Consider the following 23,928-nt stretch of genomic DNA (forward strand, 5'->3'; position numbering starts at 1 on the left):
TCTGGACATTGGGTTTCTGTTGTAGCTTGGATATATTTTGACACTACTGAGGACTCAATGCCTGCTTCTTGCCTCTGTAGGGCCTCATATGCACTTAAAAAAAAAAACAGCTTTTGAAAAAATGGCAACTTTCTTTATAGCGTTGTCTAAGTTAGATTTCTGTTGCTGTAATAAAACACCCCAACCAAAAGCAACTTGAAGAGGAAAGGGTTTTATTTCAGCTTACAGTTTGGAGTCCAGCATCTGCAGAAGTCAAGGCAGGATCCTGGAGGCAGAAACAGCTTGAGAGACCATGAGAAGTACAGTTTTCTGGCTTCCTTCTCATGGCTTGCTCAGCCTTTTTTTTTTTTTTTTTAATACCACCCAGGTCTACCAGCCCAAAGTTGGCACCACCTACAGTGAGCTGAACTCTTTAACAACGATCATGAGTCAAGAAAAACATACCACAGGCGTTCCCACAGACCAATCTGATAGAAGCATTGTCTTACATAGGGTTTTATTGCTGCGAAGAGCCCCCTGACCAAGGCAAAGCCATAAAGAAAAGCATTAAATTGGAGGTGGCTCAGTTTCCGAGGTTTAGTCTATTAGCATCATGGTGGGAAGCATGGCAGCATCCAAGCACATGTGATGGTGGAAATGGAGCCAATAGCTCTACATCTTGATCCAAAGGCAGCGGAAGGAGACTGTGGACCACACTGGGCGAAACTTGAATGTGTATAACCTCAAAGCCCGCCTCCACAGGGACACGCTTCCTCCAACAAAGCCAAACCTACTCTAACAAGGCCACGCCTTCCAATAGTGCCCCTCACTGTGGGCCAAGCGTCCAAACACGTGAGCCTATGGGAGCTATGCATATTCAAACCACCACAGGTGTTTTCCTGACTCTAGCTTGTGTCCAGTTGACATTAAACTAGTCAGCACACAGCAGGGACCAGCCCACCTCCTCATGCGTTCTCACAACTGAGCTACATATACCCATTATGTCAGAAACTCACATGTTCACAATCACATGCACCCCATTCGCCATACCCTGTAGGTTGGATGCAGTCCCAGGTCATGGTGTTTTTTCAGTCTCAAGATCCTTTCCCTGTGAAATGCTTCCTCCAGCAAGTCTGTGTCACTTCAAAACTTCCCCCCAAATAGCTCCACCAATCAGGGACCAAGTACTCAAATGCTCAAGACTAATTTTTTTTTTTTTTTTGATACAAGGTTTCTCTGTGTAGTCTTGGCTGTCCTGGACTCCCTTTGTAGACCAGGCTGGCCTCGAACTTACAGCGATCTGCCTGCCTCTGCCTCCCGAGTGCTGGGAATAAAGGCGTGCGCCACCACACTCAGCCTATCAGTAAATCTCTTAAAAGGGGTGGGGGGGGGGGAAGCTTAGGGATTGGTGGAGTTTTGTCCAGACTTCTCATCCCAAATTATCATTGCCTTGAGGGGTAATAATGTTTACAAGGTGCCCCAAATTCACAAAGAATCCATTGTGAAGGCAGTAGGCTGAGTCAGGAAAGGCTGTTGTCATTATGGACAGCTCCTACGGCGCCAGCAGCGGGCATCCTGAGGCAGGAAATGTGTCACCATGGACAGCTCCCATGGAAGCGGCAAGAAAGATGTAACAGTTCACTGAGGCGGGAAAAGTCAAGGCACTGACAGGAGCCGCGTTTTGTCACCCGTCTCCACAGAGCCAGGGTGGGAAGGAGAGACTGGAAGCGAGCCACTTGAAATTTTAGTGGCCTGCTGCTCATAGCTCTTGGGCATGGTATTACAGTGGGCTGAAGGGCTGGAGAGGGGTGGCAGTGAGCTCCCCTCAAGCTCGGGGTAGGCAGCCTGTCATAGGGCAGTGGGCAGCTTAAGCAGCAGGTCACTACAGTTTGGGGGTGGAGTGCCAAGACTTTGGGGCAGACCACTACTGCTGCCTCAGGCCGAGGCTTCTGCCTCAGCGGGAGGGTGGTAGCGGTGGTGTCGCGGCAGCAGCGGCTTTGGTCTAGCCACACTGCTGCAGCAGAATTAAGAAATCCCTAAAAAAAAAAAAAAAAAAAAAGTTTTTTTTTTTTTTTCAGGAAGCTGGTGCTGGACAGCTAGCAAAGGTGCAAACGGTTAGGCACGTAACTCTATGTTAGTTTCTGCTAATCTGAGTACGTCTTTATAGTGTTAGGAATTTAGAAACCTTATTTACTTAAGCATACGATATTTATCAAATCTATGTTGTTTATTATTTTAAAAACTTCTAGAATCCTGGTGTTGGATAGTTAGCAACGGCATAAGTAGTTAGATGTAAATCTCTAAACCAGCTCCTGCTAACCTGAGTGGACCTTTATTACCTTAGGGATTTATCGTAATAATCCAAAATATTTTGGTGATCTCCTGTTGCTTCCTTAGTCTAAAAAGGGAGTACGATGATGAACCTGTTAGTTCACAAGCTGATCTGCTAGCCTGTCTCTAGTTGCTTAGCAACCTCTGATGCCATCACCTGCCACCAGCACCACCAGGGGCTCAGGATAAAAAACCTGCCAGCCATCCCATGGATCTCTTACCTGACCCCCTCTCTCTCTGCCTGTCCTTTTGCCTCTCTGTCTGTCTCCCTCCCACTTTGTATGTCTGTCTCATGGCTCACTCAGACTACATCTCCTCTCTCTCTCTCCCTCTCCCTCTCCCTCTCTCTCTCTCTCTCCCTTTTCACAATAAACTTCCTCGTACCACATCTGTTGCATGGCATGTAATTTATAAATCATAAGAAAACCAGAGGCTCTGAGGGACTAAAAAGCTTTAGAGGTGCTGCCTTCGTTGGTTTATGCCACATGGCCATCTCAATCAAGATGCCCAAGTCACATTGCATGTACCATCTTTTAACTTTAGTAAAGATGGCGGTCTGCCACATGGTTGCTTCCATCCTAATGGGGTCATCAGCCAAAATGGAGGCAAGTTACATGCTTGTAATTTTAAAACATTTGCTTTTCTAGTAGATCTATTTTTCCAAGCAAGAGTTGACTCCAAGTTACATATACAGTGTATCCTAAGCAAGAGTTGAATTTTATAAATAGTACATTGTAACAAATTTAGATTACCATTGTATAGATTTGAACTATAAGCCTTTGTTACAAGTTTTTGTTTTGTTTCGTTTTTTCTCTGTAGTCCTGGCTGTCCCAGACTTCCTTTGTAGAAAAGACCTCAAACTCACAGAGATCTGCCTGCCTCTGCCTCCCAAGTGCCGGGATTAAAACAGTATGCCATCATGCCTGGCTCTAAGTTTTAACCTAAATTTTGTTACAGATTTTTTTTTAACCATACCTAATGAATTTATGAAGAGCCCTAGCGAATGTGACTCTATTTTGTCAGCAAGTGCCATTTTGAGCCTGTCCCTAAGTTCATCTGTTGCTGGAAAACTACAAACTGTTCCAGGAAAAGACTCACCCTAGGCTAGAGCTAATCAATGCCCCCAGATGTTATAGGTAGATTGCTTAAGCAATTTTCCGTCAGGCCCAACCAATCCCCTAGCGCCAAACCAATCTTGCTAAATGTCAACCAGTCCTGTAACTGCCAAACTGGAAACTCCCGTTCCTGGCTGTAACCACAATTAAAACCCTGCCTAACTCTCACTACTGATCAGCTGCGTCGGTGAGGGCTCAAGTGTGAGCCTGAATAAAGCCTTCTCATTTTTCCATACAGCTTCAGACTCCTGGTGGTCTTTGGGGATCTAGAGAGATGGGCATAACACTTACAAATCATGAGATAGTTTACAGAATAGTCTTAAGGTTGGTTTTTTTTTTTTTTTTTTTTTTAGAGCAGAGAAATCGTAGAGATAAAAGTTTTTTGTTTTTGTTTTTAGGAGCAGCAAGTAGAGAAAACTTAGAGATAAGAGACCTTTTGGAAGTGTAGAGCAGAGCAAGTTTAGGCATAAGAGATTTGGGGAGGATTTGTTTGTTCAGTGGCAGAAGTCGTCACAATATGAGAGAATTAAAAAAATATAGTGTGTCCTGATAGGCAGTGGTGGTGCTTGTCTTTAATCCCAGCAGAGGCAGAGGTAGAAGCAGGTGGATCAAGGCCAGTTTGATCTACAGAGTGAGTTACAGGACAGCCAGGGCTACACAGAGAAACCCTGTCTCAAACAAACAAACCAACCAACCACAAAAAACAACAACAAAAAAAATCTAGTGTGTCAATCTTTGGCCATTGGTAGATCTGTAGTGTGGCCAAGCCATTTGCAGTAAGACAACAAGGCTTTAATAAAATCTCTGAGTCAGGGAACAAATAGAAAGAGTGGAAAAGCTAACTCTAGTCTTAGGTATGTTTGAACTATGAGGGAAGGAACAGCCAGAGGCAGCTAGAAGGGTCCAGATTGAACCAAGCCATGACTGGAGGGTTAGTATGAGAGAGCGAGTGAAAAAGAAAGAGGGAATGTCTCAATCAAGAAAGTAAATACAGCTGGGCGTGGTGGTGCACACCTTTAATCCCAGCACTTGGGAGGCAGAGGCAGGAGGATCGCTGTGAGTTCGAGGCCAGCCTGGTCTACAAAGTGAGTCCAGGACAGCCAAGGCTACACAGAGAAACTCTGTCTTAAAAAAAAAAAAAAAAAAAAAAAAAAAGGTAAATACACATTGTATAGCAAAAGCTCTATTTTATTACGCTGAGGGTCATCACACAAGGCTCACATTCTAAGTTCCCACATTCTAAGATCCAAAGCCGATCTCTCCGAGGCTGCTCACATATCTTAGCTGAAGGTCAGGTCCAGTCTCTCACAGAAGTCTCTGATTTGAGGGTCAGGATACTGGAGGAAGACTTTCCAGCTGCAGTGCAGATCAAGATGGCTTCTCTCCAGATGCACAGAGCATAGCGTTGCTCTTGGCTTCTGCTTATACATTGTCCAGTGGGCATCATGGGGCTTCTAGGACTGTGTCTGGTTTACTTGAGTGAGTGACATCACTGAGTTCTGGTTATCCGGTGCAGCCCTGGGTGCAGTATGTAGGGATCCTGACCAAGCTATTTTTATGTATCTAAAAGGCATCGTTTACTATGCTAATTACCTGGAGTGAAGACAGGAGTCAGAATGGAGTGAACAAGAGAGTGTGTGGGAACCTCGGAGCTAAAATGGATGAGTTTATACAGAAAAGAGAAAGGTTGGGGGAAGGAGGGGGAACCCCAACCCCTGGGTTTAGGGTAGGTGGTTGGATGCTGAGAGAACTGGCCAACATCCACTTGGATATATTAACAGGCACGTCAGTTACCCATTTGTCCCAGGTTTCGAGACTTAACACAACTATTAAATATAATAATAATAATAATAATAATAAAATAAATCAGGTTTTAAAAAGATTACATTTATGAAATGGGTGTGGTAGCTCATGCCCTTAATCCCAACGTTTGCGAAGCAAGGGCAGATGGTTTTCTGTGAGTTCCAGGCCAGCCAGAGTTATATAGTGAGTCGGGGGTGGAGGGGAAATCAGTTATTTATTTGGTCCCGGGAATCCAACTCGTGTCATCACGCTTGGCGGCAGAGCGACTTCATCAACGGAGCCATCCGGTCGGCTGAGCTAGAGCTCTTTGAACTGTAAAATGGGGACATCTCTAGTCTCCCAGACTTGGCAGCCTCGAAGGCAGCTTCAATCTTGGCTTAGAGGAAGATTTTCCCATTGGCCGCACCCTGTCCCGCCCAGGACCACTTGTTAGCTTCTCAAACACTGGACGTACTGCGCAGCCGCGCTGCAGTCCATCGCGTGGCACCACCCCTTGGCGTGGAGTCTCTTCCAGCGGCTGCGCGTGCCGCTGAGATTTCTGGGAATTGTAGTTCCACCCAGCTGGTACCACGCACTTCCTGGTTTAGCCGGCAGAGCAGCCATTTGTGTGTATGTTTGTGTGTGTGTAAGTGTGTGTGTGTGTGTGTGTGTTTTATATTTGTGTGTGTACGGGCGTCTGCTGTGGCCGGGCTTCGTGGAAGGACCTGGCGGATGCTCACTCGAGCGGAGGCCAGACCAGTGCCACTCGAGTCATGTCGGATGTGCTTCAGGATCGGGGCAGGAGGCGATGAGCCCAATTCCGTTGTGACGCTGAGCCGTGCGCGGCTGAGGCCCGGCTCGCGGACCGGCAGGTTGGTGAGAGCAGAGGTATGCTCCCAGTGCTCGGTGTGCGCATGCGCAGCGTCTAGGCGGGAAGCTGGACCTGGCGGTGTCAGTGAGTCCCGGTTCCCGTACCTCAGTCCGGGCCTCTCAGTGAAGACCGAGCATCTGTGACTGTGCGGTGCGCGCATGCGCGGATGATTGGGCGCTTGGTGGGACCTCTTTGGGACCGAGGATGTCCATAAGGATGGAAGACGGGGCACAGGCATAGTTACGGGGGAGAGAAAGGCTCAAGGGGTACACTAAGGCACCTTGCGTTTTTGTTTGTTTGTTTGTTTGTTTTATGAGAAGTTATCACCCTGGAAAGACGGCGTGGCAGGGCCTCTGAGGTGACGGGCGTTCAGACCCACGTGATACAGTAGGGAGTCCCTTACTGGTTTGGAAGACAGAGGGAGCTTCGAAACCACGTCGTTGATGAGTTGTCCCTGCTTGCTGTCAGGCTGCTTCTTTATTCCTGTCTCTGGGGAGCAGCGAGTATTTCGTATTTCCTGGAGGCGACGTGTGACTTCGATGTCGGGAGAATGGACCCCTTTAGTCTACTGAGTCCATTACAAGGGTGTGTCACCTATAGCTCCTAATAAGTGAGAGTCCGCTGGCCTTAGGTCTGTACACAGAATCAGTAGCTCAGAGGGTAGGGAGCGACACTGGGTGTGACCTGTGGCAGTTTCACGCCTGCGTTCTAAAGAACCGAGAAGCGCCCCCCGCCCCATGCCTGTTCAGTGGAGATCCTTCCAGTGTCCACGTTGTGTTTCCCAGAGCGGAACTATATCAACTGTTTCTGTACTCTTGGCCAAGTGTTGGTGTTGGGAGCACCAACCAACATTCTGGAAAGGGGATGACCCGTTTGTTGGAGATATATGTGGCTTCTGTTTCTAGATGAGGCTTTATGGCAGCCAACCAAAGAAACGGTCACACCCCGCTTTAGCCTGGTGAGCTGGTGGGTTTATTTTTGGTCCTTCCAGAAGGATGGGTGAAGGAGCACCTATACACGAGAGCATGGGTGACTCAGCTACATATCCGAAAAGCCCACGGGGGATGATGACTCAGGAAAGTCGTATCTCTGGCAGTGCCTGCAAGACTCGGAGGCAGCTCAGCCGGGCAGGGTACCTCCTCCACAGCCTCTGCTAGGTAGCATTTCGGTTTAGATTAAAAAAAAAAAAAAAAAAATGGGTACACACGGAGAGCAGGCTAGAGTTCCCAGTTCTTGCCCCAGGAGAGGCAGTGTTGCTTCAGGTTAATAGTCCTTTAGTCAGTCAAGCACCAGACCGAGGGTGCCGGGGCGGAGCAGAAGATTCTAGGCAGAAGGCTCCTGTGCATGCCAGAGTTAGTGGATCTTGACCTAAAACCTGGCACCCACGTAGAATAATGCAAGGTTGTAAAGTGTTTGGAGGTGAGGAGAGTTTCCTGACCGGAGGGATCTACACCTCAAAGGACTTCCCCACGACTGCCTATGTTTATAAGAGGGTGGGGTGGAAGACAGGGAAGGGCCCAGGTCTCCTGGGAGCTGCTCCAGCCCGGCCGGGAGGGCCCCATAGAGAGTCGAGTGCTGAGGTCCCAGGCCTGGCTCTGGAGCTATATGCTCAGACTTAGGTAATGTGTTTTAACCGCAGCTCTGCGGGCACGCAGAGCTGGTGACCTTGGGAACCTTTGTGGCGGGCTGTAACTTTGAGGCACCAGGGGATACAGATTCCTATAGGAACCCCAACAGGGGAAGAACCCCCCCCCCCGTTTCACCTCTAGCACTTCATAAGCCAGGTCTGGTGACCCAACCCTAGAAACGCAGCACTTTGGAGGGCGAGGCAGGAGGATGGTGAGTGTGAGGCTAGCCTAGACTACATGAGACCCTGACTCAAAAAAAAAAAAAAAAAAAAAAAAAAAAAGAGCCCTAGGCTGGCAGGACACCCAGGTCCTGAGTGCAAATCCTGGGGTGGGAGCCTGCTGTGATAAAGGGGTGTGCCACAGTGCCCAGCTAGAAACGGACTTTTGACATAGTGCTGGGTTCTTTGTGAATTTTGCTGTAATCAAAACTAGTTGATGCCCGAGTACAGAGAAGACAGAGTCTACCTGGGATTCAGGTACCCAGGAAGGGTATTAGAGCAGGAATCTGGGCAGGTTGAGACTCAGGCTGGGGCCTATGGGTGGAGGGACGTAGGTGGGGCTAGTTAGTGCTGGAGTTAGAATCAGGGGCGGGGTAGTGCGAAGGATGAGGGCTGGGGGCGTGGCTTAGTTGGTAGATGCTTGCCGGCTTGCGCAGAAAGAACACTGGGATCCATCCTCAGCACCGCACATGCCAACAAGGTTGTGGTGGGCTTCAGTGCCTAGGGTGGGATCGGTCAGCTGCTGCCCTGCTTTCCGAGGTCGTGACATCAGATGGGCACAAAGACAGCTAGCTGAGCTGTAGGATACAGGTTCCGCGCCTGGCAGAGGCCAGCATGTGCTGCTGTGCCTGCCAGAGGTCCCCAGTCCTGCGTAGACGATTGCAGCTTTAGGCCCCCAAAGCCCTGCAGACTGATGGAGGAATCAGTTCAAGCTACAAATTCAGGGCCCGGGGGTTTGGGTAAGGATCCGAGACAGATTCTGGTTGGATGGTGGAGGGAGGGGGGTTCTGTCCTGTCCTCCGCTCTTTGGATAGGAAGGCAGGGATCTGGGATGCTTCCTGATGAGGGGGCGGTGTACTTCCTGAAAGGCGGGAGTGGGGGGGGGGTGGGGGGCTGTGTCCTGGGCTTCATCTATTTGGTCAGTGGCTATGGTTCCCAGCCCTGGGAAGAGGTGCTGGCCTGAGGCACGCCCAGGCCAGTAAAGTATGTAATTGTCAGGGGTTCTTTGTGTGCTGGGTGCTTGTGGGACTCCCACGACCCAGCGAAGGTCTCGATTGGGGCTGTGCGTTTTGGCACTGGGCAGAAGTCCACGTTTGAGGCATGAGGTGGACCTATGGGGCGATGGGAATGGAGGAATAATTGGACCTGCAAAGGTTTGGCCAGGAGGAGGGGTTGATAATGCCCAGTTGAGGCATTAACTTCCAGAAGCTAAGTGGGCGTGGCTGGGGGGGGGGAGGGATGCTGGAGGTCCGGGCTAGGCCGGGGCCGGGGGTTGTACAGGCTGCGCTTTGAGCTTCTTTTTGTGCAGCTCGTCGCCACGTCACACCGGAGGAGACCATGGAGCAGGAGGATGGGGAATCCCTGGAGTCCCAGCAGGCTTGTGTGGAGGTGAGTCCAGCCGCCCTTCCCCAAGGAGCCTCCGCCCTTTCCTGCCTGGCCCCATAGCCTGAGCGTGGCAGCTCTCTTTTTGCAGTATTTGAAGGGACTTGGTCCCTCACGGGCGGCAGGCTTTTTAAAAACTATGAACCGAGCTGGGCGTGGTGGCGCACGCCTTTAATCCCAGCACTCAGGAAGCAGAGGCAGGCGGATCGCTGTGAGTTCGAGGCCAGCCTGGTCTACAAAGCGAGTCTAGGACAGCCAAGGCTACATAGAGAAACCCTGTCTCAAAAAACAAACAAACAAAAAAACGATGAACCAGCGCGCGCTTGTCCATGTGTACACGTGTGGTCTGCAGGTACACAAGTGCCTGTTCAGAGGCCGGAAGAAGGCACCGGGTGGGTGTTGTTTTGAGAGTGGGCCGTTCTCTGAAACTAGGGATGCTGCAGAGCAGTTTCTTCCAGGTTGAAGTGTTCCCGAGACTGAGGAGAACACAGAGGCCCAATATTTCATTTGAAATTAAACATGCTACGCAATATAAACACCTTTGGTAAAACTATACACGAGTCATATCCAATCCTTTAGGTGCCTCAGTTTGCGCCTCTGTGTCTAAGACATCGCCATGTGAGTTATTCGCAACGTGACAGTCGTTCGCCTGTTAACACGTTACCACCGTAAGCAGAGCTTTTGAATCAGAATATATATAAAATTTATTTACTTATTTATTTCTGGGTTGATCACTAAGATCTCTCTAGGCTTCGGCCACTCAGTTTAGGAGAAACCAGTCTCTTAGTTCTTAAGCCACTTGCAGTTAGAACAATTTTAGCTACGACTTCAAATGCCTTCTAGGTGTTGTGGCAAGGAAAAAAAACATTCATTCCGATAAAGGCCTAAAAATCTTACCCCTGCGAGGGTCTTAGCGCTGACTCATCGCCTAGATTCATGGCTGAAGAGCCTTCTCCAACCTTTTTGGCTGTCTCGGCTCTCCTTCTTTTTCCCACACCTCCGTCACCGTCACCTTCAAGTTCTCTGCCTTCTCCTTTGGGTGCCCATTTCCCAGGAATATGTTGAAATCCAGTTTCCTTGAGATCTTCTTTGATCATATTTGCCTCCCACTGCTCCCTTGGCTCCTCCGAGATCCACCATCATAGCCCCCGCTCCTTTGCAACAGTTGTGTCCTCTTTCTTTTTTTTAATCATCCACCCACCCACCAGTTTGTGCTACCATATATATTTGACTATGGAACCATCCGCTGGAACATTGTGAGCCCGCCGTAAGCGACACCTTTAAAGAAAACCGAGTTTCTTCCCCCTGGCAGACACACCCATTGTCAGTAGTCCCTCAGATGGGAAGAGGGGGTCGTGAGCACGCCATGCTGGAAATGCTGCCTGGCTTGACCTCGTGCAGGTTTCCTTCCGGAGGCAACAGCTGCTGAGACTCGTGAGTGCAGCTTCCGTCTTGTCCGGAAGACAGGTAGTTTGTTCTCGCCCTCGTTGACCTGTGGCTCTTAGAGTCTTTTCAGTCCTCTTTGTCAATGGAGACCCGGGGCAGAAGAGGGTGTGATAGATACGTTTTATTTGTGTCTGAGCATTTTACAGACTAATTCTCTAGGCCTTGATCAGTCGTGAGTGTCTGTGTCAACCTCTCGTCACTGTGCCAAAATAAATAAATAAATAAATAAATAAATAAATAAATAAATAAATAAAAACAATCAGAAACCCAACACACCCTTCTTTGTTGAGGTTGGAGAGCTGTACTAATTAATCTATGGTGTAGAGATATGGACTTGGTGGTTTGTTACGTGCATATTCAAGAAAGTGATAGTACTAGGTTCACCTCCAGGGCCTGTGGGCTCCTTTCAGGCACATTTACAGTACCATGCATGCATTTCCTCCTTGAGAATAGGCCTTAACTCCAGTAGAAAAGCAACTGGTTGCCCCATTAATATCCATGCCATTATTGTGCCTGTGGGCATATCTCAGTCAGTGTGGCTTCCTGTGTTCACAGCTGAGCAAACTGTTAGCCACACCGGCCTACATAAAACATAAAATACTGAGGAAGTTAGCCAGCAGGAAGAAAAATCCTGGTCAGTAACTTGATTTTTTTTTTCATGCCCTGGGGAACAAAGCATGTGGTATCTTCAACAAGTTCCGGTGGGCAGTCAAGAGTTAATGGCAGCCAGCTGAGATGGCGCACGCCTTTAGTCATAGCACTCGGAAGGCAGAGGTAGGCAGATCTTTGTGGGTTCGAGGCCAGCCTGGTCTACATAGCGAGTTCCAGAACAGCCAGGGCTGTTACACAGATAAACCCTGCCTTTAAACAACAAAAACAAACAAGAGCAGTGGCACTACCCTGTATCATTTTGGAGGTCTCCAGGACAGCCAACTGGAGGGAGATTTATTATGGTAACCAATGACTTCCAGCATGTAACACTGATTAAATTTTATGTATGTGTATGTATAAATATCTGTATATTTAGGAAGCTTATAAAAATTAGGTCTGCATAAGGCTCTTTTCAAATATTTTTGTGCTAATTATTCCTTCCCCGCTCCTCCACTTCTCTTTCCTACCCTCCCATTTATCTCTCCATTTAATGAAGGCATAGGTTATACTATAATTCAAATGCTGATATCTGTACCCCTCAATGTCTGGTTACAAGCCTTGTTCTGAGAATCTCCCGCCTCAGTGTCCCCTGATGAGCCAATAAAGCAGCTTACAGCTAATCGCTGAGCAGGGGAAGGAATAGTGCGGGACTTCCTGCCAGCCAGGGGAGGAGGAGTTAGAAGAGGAAAGAGGGGATTCTCAGAACAAAGATTGCAGCCAGATATGGGGGGCAGGGGGGGTACAGAAATCAGCATCTGAGTCACACAATAACCGTATGCTTACATCTCCCCCTTTTAGTCTAATAAAAGAACACGTTTCTCGTCTTCCACTTTGGAATTAGGACCGTTAATTTAGCCCTCCTCCCTATGACTTCCTTTAAGAAAGACACAGTAGTACGACACAGGAGATATGAAGGGAAAGGGGGGTATGCTTCCTTTTTATTATTTTTTTTTAAACTGTGAGATTATATACTATAACTATGTCATTTCCCCACTCCCTTTAGTCTAGCAATTATGAAAATTATTAGGTAAGATTTACATTTGTGTCCTTGGCACCCTTGGATAAAGTATTCTACCATCTATCAATTTCTATCATCCTGAACAGTTTAACTGTGAGACTACAACTGCATAGACTTAAGAATGAATAAGTATTACTTAATATGTAGGAAGTGCAGGCAAGTAGCTTCCAAAAGTATAGAAATGACAGAGATATTAGGCTTCCTGGACAGTTACCCCCAAATTCTTACGTAACATTGGAGCATCATCTTCAGCCTTCTGGCTGCGAATATTTGACAGACTTTTCTGTGAAGCTGGAATTAAAAAGGCCTTGCCTACTTTGTTCTCGCAAAGCTTGCCAGTCGACTTCCCAGTTTGGATAGTATTCTGTCTGTAATTGACGCAAGGGCATTTTCTCACCCAGTGACTAGCTTGCCACCTATGACGCCTTTGACGCTTTCTGAAATAGAATTGGAGTGCTGCCAGGAGCAGACCTGGCTCATGGTCAAAAAGCCTTAACTAATAAAATATCTTTAAATGCCATATTCTATAGATCTCTGAGGTTTTTTGAGGACCATCTTCTTATCTGAATTGTTTGTTTCTATTTTGATTTGCCAATCTAGAAAACGTATTTTTGTAACTAACTAAACTACTATCTAATATGACCATGAGTTTGATTGTCTGACTGCTAATAAGCATTTCCTAATTATCCTAAGCAGTTGGTAATAGCGGCTTTCAAAAGGGCTAGAACTTAACATTGAGTTTTAAGAATCACAGAAGTACAATGCCTTAGCATGTCATAACAAGATATAATACAAAGTCTTATACTAATGTAAGACTTTTTGGTCTTATTAATGCTCTTTGGTCTCAAAATAGACTTAATAATCTACCCTTTTGCTTATAATGCCTATAACCAACATCTTTAAACAATAACAAACATCTATCACCCATAGAATGACCCCAAACTATCCGTCCTGTCTTGGAAATGGGGCATAGTTTTCTTAAATTGCTTACAACCTATTTGGGCCATAGTTTTTCTTTTTGGAGGCCCAAGAAAAATTGACAAATTATCCAGTCTTAAGAAAGATAGCTGTAGCTTTTGCTGTCCGGTCTCTGCATGCTGAGGAAGTTCAGGGCTTAACTGAAGTCCTGACTGGAGCAGTCTGTGGTGCTGCATGACCCAGACAGTAGTTTTGAAATTGTCCCAGATGCAAGTTTTTGAGGAAACAATTACTGAGGTCGTCTGTGAGCTAGGCTCAGCTGAGCTACATGCCCTGTCTGTTTTGGTGTCTGGTCCTCTTGTTCTGTAAAACATTAAACTCGGTATTATACACTTTTGTATTAACGTACGGGGCTGTGCACTGCGCACAGTTCAGTTAAAGATGATTCTCTGTTCTCTGTTTGAGCAGGAAAGGAGCAAAAATGTAATATAAATCTTTATGCCATTTAAAATAATGCCATTAAAATAATTTAAAATCCTGAGGATTTTGTAGCCAAAGATGTATTGGCCGTGCGTAGCTGAAGACCTAGCTAGAGACATTTTCATGTCTCAGCCCGTCTCAGAGCAGTTCCCATGTGGAGGGATCAGCAAATTATGTTACCTGCCCTGTTTGGTCTTCTTGGTTTCTTTCCTTCTGCCTGCAGCCAAGATCTTCAGGAGGGCTCCCCCTGTCAAATCAAATTTCCATCTAATTGAGCATTTGATAGAGGTTGGCCTGTAAGTGGCTGTGTTGCTAAGCATGCCTTTGAACTCCTCGGTCCTCCTGCCTCCCAACTCCCTAAGGGGACAGCCATGTCTGGCTTAATTTTGAAGTTAACATGTCAGTCGCTTCTGGCTTGGGTCATGCTAGAGTGAGCGTTGCTTGCTTGCTGCAGAGTGATGCAGGACTTTCGGCCTGCCTCAGGACAGGACAGGACAGGACAGGACAGGACAGGACAGGACAGGACAGTTGAGGTTTTTTGTTCCACGTGGTCCATGGTATCACTCAGCCACCTTGAGCTGGTAAGCAGGGCCATCCTGAAGCACTCACAACAGTCTTGTGGTGTGTGTGTGGCCTCATCCATTGGGAGGCCCCTTCTCTTCATAGATTACCTTGAGCTCATGTGGAGGGAGCAGAACCTGGCAGTTGGCTGCGTTAAGAGCAGGTCAGGTCCTACTGACCCACTGTGGGGGTTTCCAGTCTTGGCTCTGCTCTCTGATGGCCTCCCTTCGTCTCATGTGTTCGGTTTCTCAGAACTTTGTTCTACCCCAAGAGATGATCGTTGAAGTGGAGGGAGAAGATGCTGGGTCGCTGGACATCGTTCCCCAGGTGAGTTGGGCAAGGTCCATTCTCCACCTGGAGAGATGCGCATGGTAGAAGCAAATCGAAGGGAGCTAGGATGGGATTAAAGAGCGATGGACCGAGAAGAAGAGTGGTGGGCTGAGGCGAAGTGGGTGAAATCTGCTGCGCATTTGTCGGGGCTCAAGTGTGAGCCCACATGTCTGGAAGACCGGCCATTGAATGCTTATCATCCTAGCACTGGGGCGGTAGAGACAGGAGGGCCCCAGAGGCTTGCTGGCGAGCCATTCTAGCCAAACTGGGGAGCTCCACGTTCAGTGAGAGGCCCTGTCTCAAAAAAAAAAAAAAAAAAAGATGGCGAACAATTGAGGAAGTGTCAATTCAGGATTCACACACATGTGCGCGCGCGCACACACACACACACACACGAGAGTGAGTGGCTCTTCTACAAAACTTGGTTATGTGAAAGGTGCAAATTGGAGAGCTGCAAGGACACCATAGGCAGAGGAGTTGAGATTTGAAAGGATTAGAGAGATCTGAGGCCTGGCATAGAGCTCAAGGGTGGCGTTTGTGAGCACGCACGAGGTCCATGGTTCAGTCCCCAGTACTGTAGAGTGGGGAAGGTCTCAGCTCGTCTTAAGAGTGGCTATAAGAAGGAGTTACTCGGGAAAAGGAAGCGGAGCGTGAGGGGGCAGTGGAGGCAATGAACTGCAGAGCAGTCTCTTCCTACCAGAGCCCGGTCTCTGAGTAGACTGACTCTGTACATGTAAAAGAGTCTGTGCAGAATGAAGTCAAGGGCACTGCCGCAACTCTTACAACCATTCTACCCTCAAAGGGTCAGGGAGAGAGGCTGGGACCTGCAGTGTAAAGATTCTTGACAAGAGTGGAGAAGGGTAGGGACCCCAGTTCCAGTGTCCAGCACCAATGTAAAGGTTGCAGGACAGAGACGGGTAGATCCCAAAAACTGGACCAGCCAACACTGAGCAGTGAGTGACTCAGTCGGGGAGTAAGGCGGAGCATGATCAAGGCAGATATTAAATGTATCCACTTTAATCCACTAACCTGATTCAACAATGGGCCAGGGCATCAGTGCAGAAGTCAGACCATACAATGCCCTGGAGACAATGCTGCAGAAACTGCTCTAGGCCCGAGGAGGATGGAAGGCGTCTTTCTCAGTCACTTGGCAAGGTCTCTCAGTTCAACCCTGAGCCCTATGACTGGCTGGGCTAGTTATGGCAATCGGCCCGGGTGATGTTGTCTCTGCTTCCAGAACCCTAGGGCTGCAGGTGGCTGCCACATCTGCCCCACTTTCCCACAGCTTCTAGGGCTGCAGGTGGCTGCCACATCTGCCCCACTTTCACGCGGGTTCTAGAGCTGCAGGTGGCTGCCACATCTGCCCCACTTTCACAGGGGTTCGAGGGCTGCAGGTGGCTGCCACATCTGCCCCACTTTCACAGGGGTTCGAGGGCTGCAGGTGGCTGCCACATCTGCCCCACTTTTACAGGGGTTCGAGGGCTGCAGGTGGCTGCCACATCTGCCCCACTGTCACACGGGTTCTAGGGATCTGAGCTCTGATCCTCATGTTTGTGTGACAAGGATTTTACCTCATGAGCCATGTCTCCAGCCACCAAGACTATGAATGTCCGAGAGACAAATAGCTTTGCCGCCTTCTCTGGCCTTCAGCTTGTGGAAATCCTTCTGTCTCTGCTTTCCAAGAGCCGGATTGCAGATGTGTGTCATCTTGCCAGGCTTAGTCTGGTAATACTTACTTGATTATCTCTCAGTTTTTTTGTTTTTTCAAGGTAGGTGTGTGCACACACCACAGTGAATGTATGAAGGTCTGAGGATAATTTTTTTTTTTAATTTGTTTATTATATATATGACTGTGCTGTCTTCATGTGTACCAGAAGAGGGCATTGGATCATAATACAGATGGTTGTGAGCCACACATGTGGGTGCTGGGAATTGAACTCAGGACCTCTGGAAAAGCAGCTACTGCTCTTAACCACTGAGCCATCTCTCTAGCCCGGTCTGAGGATAATTTTTTTTAAGAGTCAGTTTTCACCTTTCACTATGTGGAATTCTGGGAACAAACTCAGGGCATCAAGCTTAGCAGAAAGTATCTTTTTTTTTTTTTTTTTTTTTAAAAGACATGGTCTCTTTCTGATCCCTGGGTGAGGACCTCAAGCTCACTGCTTACTGAGTGCTGGAATTAAAGGGATTCGTCATCAAGCCCATCTGGCAGCAAATGTCTTTACCAGCTAAACCAACATGCTGGTCCTTACTTGAAGCGTGAACATGTGTTTGACAGTAGGGGTTGGATATTTGCTATAAGAGAGCAGGGATGAGAGATCTAAAGACCCGTCAAGATCAGTGTGCAACCCAGCTCGCAGGTGGTAGCTTGCACTTCTGAGTCCTGCTTTGGGCTAATCATTAACCCTTGAGATTCTGGTGAAATTGATGGGCCTAAGAAAATGCACAGATTGAAACATTGTGCACAGAGCTTCTTGTGACTCAGCTCATGTGTCCTCCCCATGGGTCATAGCTTGAGGTCATCGCCAGCACTTCTTTATAGATCAAGATGCTCATCCATTAGGCTTGTTATAGCTTCTTTCCTGTTGGAAGTAGTCAATCTGGGATTCATTGTTTATATCTTTATTATAACTAATGGTGCCAGGGAGTGGATACAGGATGATTGTGTACAAGATGAGTGCTCTGCCACTGAGCCACGCCCCAGCCCCTCATGGGGGATTCTAGGCAGGGGCTCTGCCACTGGGCCACGCCCCCAGCCCCTCATGGGGGATTCTAGGCAGGGGCTCTGCCACTGAGCCACGCCCCCAGCCCCTCCCTGGGGGATTCTAGGCAGGGGCTCTACCACTGAGCCACGCCCCCAGCCCCTCCCTGGGGGATTCTAGGCAGGGGCTCTACCACTGAGCCACACCCCCAGCCCCTCACTGGGGGATTCTAGGCAGGGGCTCTGCCACTGAGCCACGCCCCAGCCCCTCATGGGGGATTCTAGGCAGGGGCTCTGCCACTGAGCCACGCCCCCAGCCCCTCATGGGGAATTCTAGGCAGGGGCTCTGCCACTGAGCCATGCCCCCAGCCCCTCACTGGGGGATTCTAGGCAGGGGCTCTACCACTGAGCCACGCCCCCAGCCCCTCACTGGGGGATTCTAGGCAGGGGCTCTACCACTGAGCCACGCCCCCAGCCCCTCACTGGGGGATTCTAGGCAGGGGCTCTACCACTGAGCCACACCCCCAGCCCCTCATGGGGGATTCTAGGCAGGGGCTCTGCCACTGAGCCACGCCCCCAGCCCCTCACTGGGGGATTCTAGGCAGGGGCTCTACCACTGAGCCACGCCCCCAGCCCCTCATGGGGGATTCTAGGCAGGGGCTCTGCCACTGAGCCACGCCCCCAGCCCCTCACTGGGGGATTCTAGGCAGGGGCTCTACCACTGAGCCACGCCCCTAGCCCCTCACTGTGGGATTCTAGGCAGGGGCTCTGCCACTGAGCCACACCCCCAGCCCCTCACTGGGGGATTCTAGGCAGGGGCTCTGCCACTGAGCCACACCCCCAGCCCCTCACTGGGGGATTCTAGGCAGGGGCTCTGCCACTGAGTGGAGACATTCCCATCCTTTCTTTCCTCTCATCCTCCTTACAGAAGTTTGTTGTTGTTGTTGTTGGTGGTGGTGGTGTTTTCTGAATTTTGCACTAGTGAATTCCATTTAAGGATTTCCTCCATATTTTCCAAAACCAAACAGAATAGTAATGTTTTTGTTTTGTTTTGTTTTTATGTCAATGGCCAGGGAGTAAGCATTTTGGGTTTAGGGTTATACACTTTCTTTGTTAGTCACTCTGTGCTGCTATATAGAAATAAATCAATCACCCAAAGTACCTAAGCCATTAGAAGTGCTAAAGCATAATAAACTCGTACTTAGAAAATTAAGCTTTGGCCAGATTTACCTGACAGCTAGACTTTAATGCCTAAGACAGAAGATGGGATGCAGATCTCAGTGAGCAACAGTAGGCACAGCTTAGCGGAGCACAGGGTTACGAGGCAAAGAGACTTGGATCTCTCTCTCTCTCTCTCTCTCTCTCTCTCTCTCTCTCTGTGTGTGTGTGTGTGTGTGTGTGTGTGTGTGTGTGTGTGTGTGTGAACTCTGGCCACAACATGTTTGTGGAGATTAGAGGACAATTCCTTGAAGTCATTTTTCTCCTTCTCTCCTGTGAACCCCAACGTTGTCAGACTTTAATGGCCGGTCCCCTGTTTCCTCTTATCCATCTCACCAGCTTCAGTAACCGTGTGGCCAGATTTGCCAGGAAGCTGCCAAGTCACCTAGCCTGGAGTCTGCAGAATGGCAGAAACAAGCAAGCTCTGCCCCAGAAGGGTCGATGATGGCCCAGTGATTAAGAGCACTGGCTACTCTTCTGGAGAACCCAGGTTCAGTTCCTAACATGGCAGCTCACACAAGAGTCAGTAACCCCAATCCCGGGGGATCTGATGCCCTTTTCCAGGCTCTGCAGGCAACACATCCATTCACATAAAATAATACAATAAAAAGATTTCTTTATATTATTTCATGTGTATGAATGTTTTGTTTGCATGTGTGTACACTACATGCGTGCCTCTTATATGGTCAGGAAAGGATGTTGCATCCTCTGGCACTGAAGTTACAGGTGTTTGAGGTACCATGTGGGTGCTAGGAATTGAACCCTGGTCCTCAGCAACAATAGCAAATGCTCTTGACTGTTGAACCATCTCTCCAACAGCTCCTACATAACTTGTAAAAGTCTGGGACTGTGCCTTAGTGGTAGAGTGCTTGCCTAGCATGTGTCCCCACCCTGAGATAATGAAACAAGTAAATGCGATGAAGAGAACTCATATACTTCTTGTTTGAGGTTCCTCTTGGAGGGATAACTGGCCCAGTATCTATAGCCCGGCAATGCTTTTGACCTTGGTTAGGATGCTTCGGGTGCAGATGGCCGTGGTTAGAGTCTCTTGTCCATGAGCACGGAAAAGAAAAACAACCAACGCTCGGCTAAGCAGGGGTGTGTGTACTGTTCTAGGAAAGCGCAGACATCAAGGTTGTGACTGTGGACCTTACTGAGGAGGAACAGAGCACTTGCAGCAATGCCCGGAGGACCCCAGAGAGAACTGTGATCCTGGAGAGCCACAGGGACCTGTGGGGTAAGTGCTTACCTATTTCAGATGACTGCTGTCTCCCGATGCTTCTCCTTCCCTTTAAGAAGTGTGGGTCAAAAAAAAAAAAAAAAAAAAAAAAGCCGGGTATGCTGGCGTACGCCTTTAATTCCAGCACTCGGGAGGCAGAGGCAGGCGGATCTCTGTGAGTTCAAGGCCAGCCTGGTCTACAAAGCGATTTCGAGACAGCCAGGGCTACACAGAGAGACCCTGTCTTGAAAAACCAAAACCAAACTAAAACAAAACAAAAAAGTCATGGGTCAGATTTATGTTTTACATTTGTTTTGCTTGTGCGCTCAGGGACCCGCCATTGCACATAGGTGAAGGTCAGAGGTCAACCTGTAGCACTCTCTTCCTAGCTGTACATTACAGGAGTCTTCCTCAATGTTCCTGATGGTAACGTCCAGAGACTCTATCGTGGTGTGGTCAAACGTGAGCGCACCTGGCACTCCCGCGTGTTAGTCCTTTCTGTAGCCTGTGGGAACGTTTGGAGGTGTCCTGCAGGTCACAGCACCCTCCCTGCTATCCTCAGTGCACCTCCGCTCATGTTTTCTTGAAGCGTTGGGGCATTGAGGGCATCAGAAGCCATCAGATGCCCCCCTTCCCCCCCATGCCCTAGTATATAGATGGTTGTGAGCCACCATGTGGTTGCTGGGAATTGAACTCAAGATCTCTGGAAGAAAAGACAGCGCTCTTAATTGCTGAGCCATCTCTCCAGCCCCCTCTTTTCATTTCTTAATCCATGTTATAGGTACACAGACACAGTCAAACCTTTTTGTGTAGTTTCTTATAGGCTTCATCCCACTGTTGTAGCTCTAATTTTTTTAGGGTGGAGAATGTACAGGATGCTGCTGAGGTTTGGAAGTGTACCACACAGGCTCATGTGTTGAACGCTTGTTCTCCAGCAGGTGGCAGCATTTTAGAAGGTTCTAGAAAACAATGCAGGGTCTGGTTTGAAGAAAGGGGTGATTTCCTCTGTGTACCTTAGCAGGTTGTAGCTGCACTGGTCTGTAGGCTCAATTTTCTTAACCAATATATTTTATTACAACTTATTAACCGAGCGTACGTCACTTATAACCCAACTAACCAAAATAGGAAAAGAGGATTAAATAATAGAAAACTGTAAGGATATCAGTTCCAAGGAGCAATTGTCCTGGCGTAATCAGCAGGATTTCTTCGGCTGAAACCTGGAGTAACCAGAACCCAGAACCTCAGCAGGAGCCAGAGCCCCAAAGCCTTCCCTCGAGTGTTTCCCTCTAAGAGAGTCTCAAAGTGCAGCGATAAACAGCCAAAACTATCCCACATCTCCAAACGGCCCCACCTCCAGTTCTAGGCTCATTTATGCATCTCCTCCCAGAGTCTGTTCACAGGCTCTTTTCAGCTGGCAACAATCAAGCTCCGGCACGAGGTGGTTTGTCTTCTAGTGGATTAACCTCACCTGCTCTCTCACAAGACCGTTCCCCACCCTACACTTGGGAAACAGGTTTATCTCTCCTTCACTGGTCTCTCCATCGGTCTCTGATGGGTTGCCCCTCCCCATACTTTCTTCTTGTCATGGTGTTCCACACAAGCCCCTGAGGCTAAGTGACTATAGACAGGGTCTTATGACCCATATGCCAGAGCCAGTCTTCCTGGTGTAGGCACTGGGTCACAGTGGTGATAAAAGTGATTAATACCAATGACCTGTGCTATCTTCCAGACTTGCCAGCTGTACATGGACTAGAAGAAACGACCTCAAAGCAGGCGGTCTGTGATGAGGAGCCGTCCCATGGAGTGGAGATGGAGGGCTTGGCAAGAGACGATCCTTGGCTGTCTTCATGTGGAGGAGTGAGTGACAGTAAGGAGCAGCTGGACACACAGGAGGTGAAGGAAGAGGAAGTGGCCTTTGCCCAAGGGAGAGCTGGTGCTCCCGAGACGGGCTGCAGGAGTGATGAACTTGGCAGGACTTGCCTGAGTACCAGCCGCCTTTCGTTCCCCATGATACCGCTCAGAAACCATTTGCATAAGCAGGCATCCCACGTTAAAAAGTCACATGGCGATGCTGTTGCAAACAGCTCTCAGAAGGGTAGCGATAATGCGGATCCCCCTGACGATGACAAATGCGGAAAAGTCCCTCAGGGCTTTCATCTCACTCAGTTTCTAAGAACCCCAAAAGGAGATAATAAATCCCATGAATTTAACAGCCGTGTTCAACCCTTTGGCCGTGGCATGCCCCTGAGTCTACATGAAAAAGGTCGTTTAGAAGGTAAAACCTTTGGCTTTAAAGGGCACGGGCAAGTTTTGAACCATAACACAGTCCTCGGTGAACAACAGAAGCTTCTCGTTAAAGACGGCCAGTATAAATGTAGTAAAAGAGCCCCAAGTCCGTCGCTTCCTCAAGACGTGAGAAACTATTCTGAGGAGAAACGTTTTGAATGTAAGTACTGTGGCAAGTCCTTCAGCTGGAGTTCCCATCTCATCGCCCACCAGCGGACTCACACCGGGGAAAAGCCCTACAAATGCAACCTGTGTGGCAAGTTCTTCACCCGCAGCTCGCACGTCGTTTCTCACCAGAGAATCCATACCGGAGAGAAGCCGTACAGATGCAATCTGTGCGGGAAATCTTTCACGCAAAGGTACGTCCTCGTCGTGCATCAAAGAACTCACACCGGCGAGCGGCCTTATGCGTGCACCCAGTGCGGGAAGTCGTTCAGGCAGAGCTACAAGCTCATCGCGCATCAAAGGACCCACACGGGGGAGAAGCCGTACGAGTGCACCCAGTGTGGCAAGTCCTTCATCCAGAGCTACAAGCTCATCGCGCATCAGAAAATTCACTCGGGGGAGAAACCTTACGAGTGCGCTCACTGCGGGAAGTCCTTCAGCCAAAGCTACAAGCTCGCTGCCCATCAGAGGACGCACACGGGGGAAAAGCCGTTCGAGTGTAACTACTGTGGCAAGTCGTTCAGCTGGAGCTCGCAGCTGGTGTCGCACCAGAGGACCCACACAGGCGAGAAGCCCTACGAGTGCAGCGACTGCGGGAAGTCCTTCAACCGCAGCTCCCACCTCGTCATGCACCAGCGGACTCACACCGGCGAGAAGCCGTACCAGTGCAAGCAGTGCGGCAAGTCCTTCAGCCAGAGCTACGTCCTCGTGGTGCACCAGCGGACGCACACCGGGGAGAAGCCCTACGAGTGCGGCCAGTGTGGCAAGACGTTCCGGCAGAGCTCCTGCTTTACCCAGCACCAGAGGACTCACACCGGGGAGAAGCCCTACGAGTGCAACCAGTGCGGGAAAACCTTCAGCCTGAGCGCCCGGCTCATCGTCCACCAGCGAACTCACACTGGGGAGAAACCCTACAAATGCAGCCAGTGCGGCAAGGCCTTCATTAGCAGTTCCAAGCGCAGCAGGCACCAGGCTACTCACAGCGAGGACTCCTGTAAGTCCTGACTAGTCGAGACTCCCGAGCTGGACTTTAATCCTCGTAAATGCAATCCCTGCTAAAGGGGCGTCTGAGGGATTGCGTTTGGCAGGAAGTGAGGGTGTGAGGAGAAATTCACACAGATCCTTTCATTACCCCTGCGTCGCTGGTAGGAAGGAGTAAGGCCTTTAGTTGGACAGATGAGGATTAGGAGGCGCCCCCTCCACCCCCCGAGAAGAAAAGCCATTACACACTGACAGAGATGTTTTCTCGGATAGCTCTGTGCAGGCCTTGTTCCTCACCTGGTCTCAGAAGGCCACCTATGGACTGGACTGGCAGAAGTTGCTTCCCAAAGCATTCTGCATATACAGAGAGGGCAGAAGCTAGACCCAGAAAAACTAATGTTAGAGCAAATACTGCGAACTTATGGGCTGGAGAGATGGCTCAGCGGTTAAGAGCACCGCCTGCTCTTCCAGAGGTCCTGAGTTCAATTCCCAGCAACCACATGGTGGCTCACCACCATCTATAATATGATACGAGTCTTCTGCAGATAAAGCACTTATAGACAATAAAGAAAATAAACAAATCTTTAAAAGTAAATACTGCGAACTTAATTGTGACGCCCTCTCGTTTGTGAGCCTTGCCTCTCTGT

The 23,928-nt window shown here is 49.0% G+C and overlaps 2 protein-coding genes across 2 annotated transcripts in view; one reads left to right on the forward strand and one right to left on the reverse strand.

The window, feature by feature from the left end:
• The window catches only part of LOC127203739 (zinc finger protein 235-like), a 211,637-nt gene that overhangs the window by 117,066 nt on the left and 70,643 nt on the right, over positions 1 to 23,928 (reverse strand). The window lies entirely within an intron of this gene.
• Znf180 (zinc finger protein 180) lies at positions 5,893 to 23,353 on the forward strand. The gene is made up of 4 exons (XM_051162568.1): positions 5,893 to 6,079; positions 14,634 to 14,708; positions 19,747 to 19,867; positions 21,579 to 23,353. Exons 2-4 carry the CDS (start codon positions 14,655 to 14,657, stop codon positions 23,303 to 23,305), a joined length of 1,902 nt encoding a protein of 633 aa, XP_051018525.1. The 5' UTR covers positions 5,893 to 6,079; positions 14,634 to 14,654; the 3' UTR covers positions 23,306 to 23,353.

The sequence above is a fragment of the Acomys russatus genome, chromosome 19 (assembly GCF_903995435.1).
Source record: "Acomys russatus chromosome 19, mAcoRus1.1, whole genome shotgun sequence".
In the NCBI taxonomy this organism is placed as follows: Eukaryota; Metazoa; Chordata; class Mammalia; order Rodentia; family Muridae; genus Acomys; species Acomys russatus.

What these genes read in the sequence shown, in the direction of transcription:
- Znf180 (XM_051162568.1), top strand. Translation starts at nt 14,655, where the DNA reads ATGATCGTTGAAGTGGAGGGAGAAGATGCTGGGTCGCTGGACATCGTT. An exon ending in CGCTGGACATCGTTCCCCAG is followed by an intron (nt 14,709 to 19,746) that starts GTGAGTTGGGCA and finishes GTACTGTTCTAG; the next exon opens with GAAAGCGCAGACATCAAGGT. An exon ending in GAGCCACAGGGACCTGTGGG is followed by an intron (nt 19,868 to 21,578) that starts GTAAGTGCTTAC and finishes GCTATCTTCCAG; the next exon opens with ACTTGCCAGCTGTACATGGA.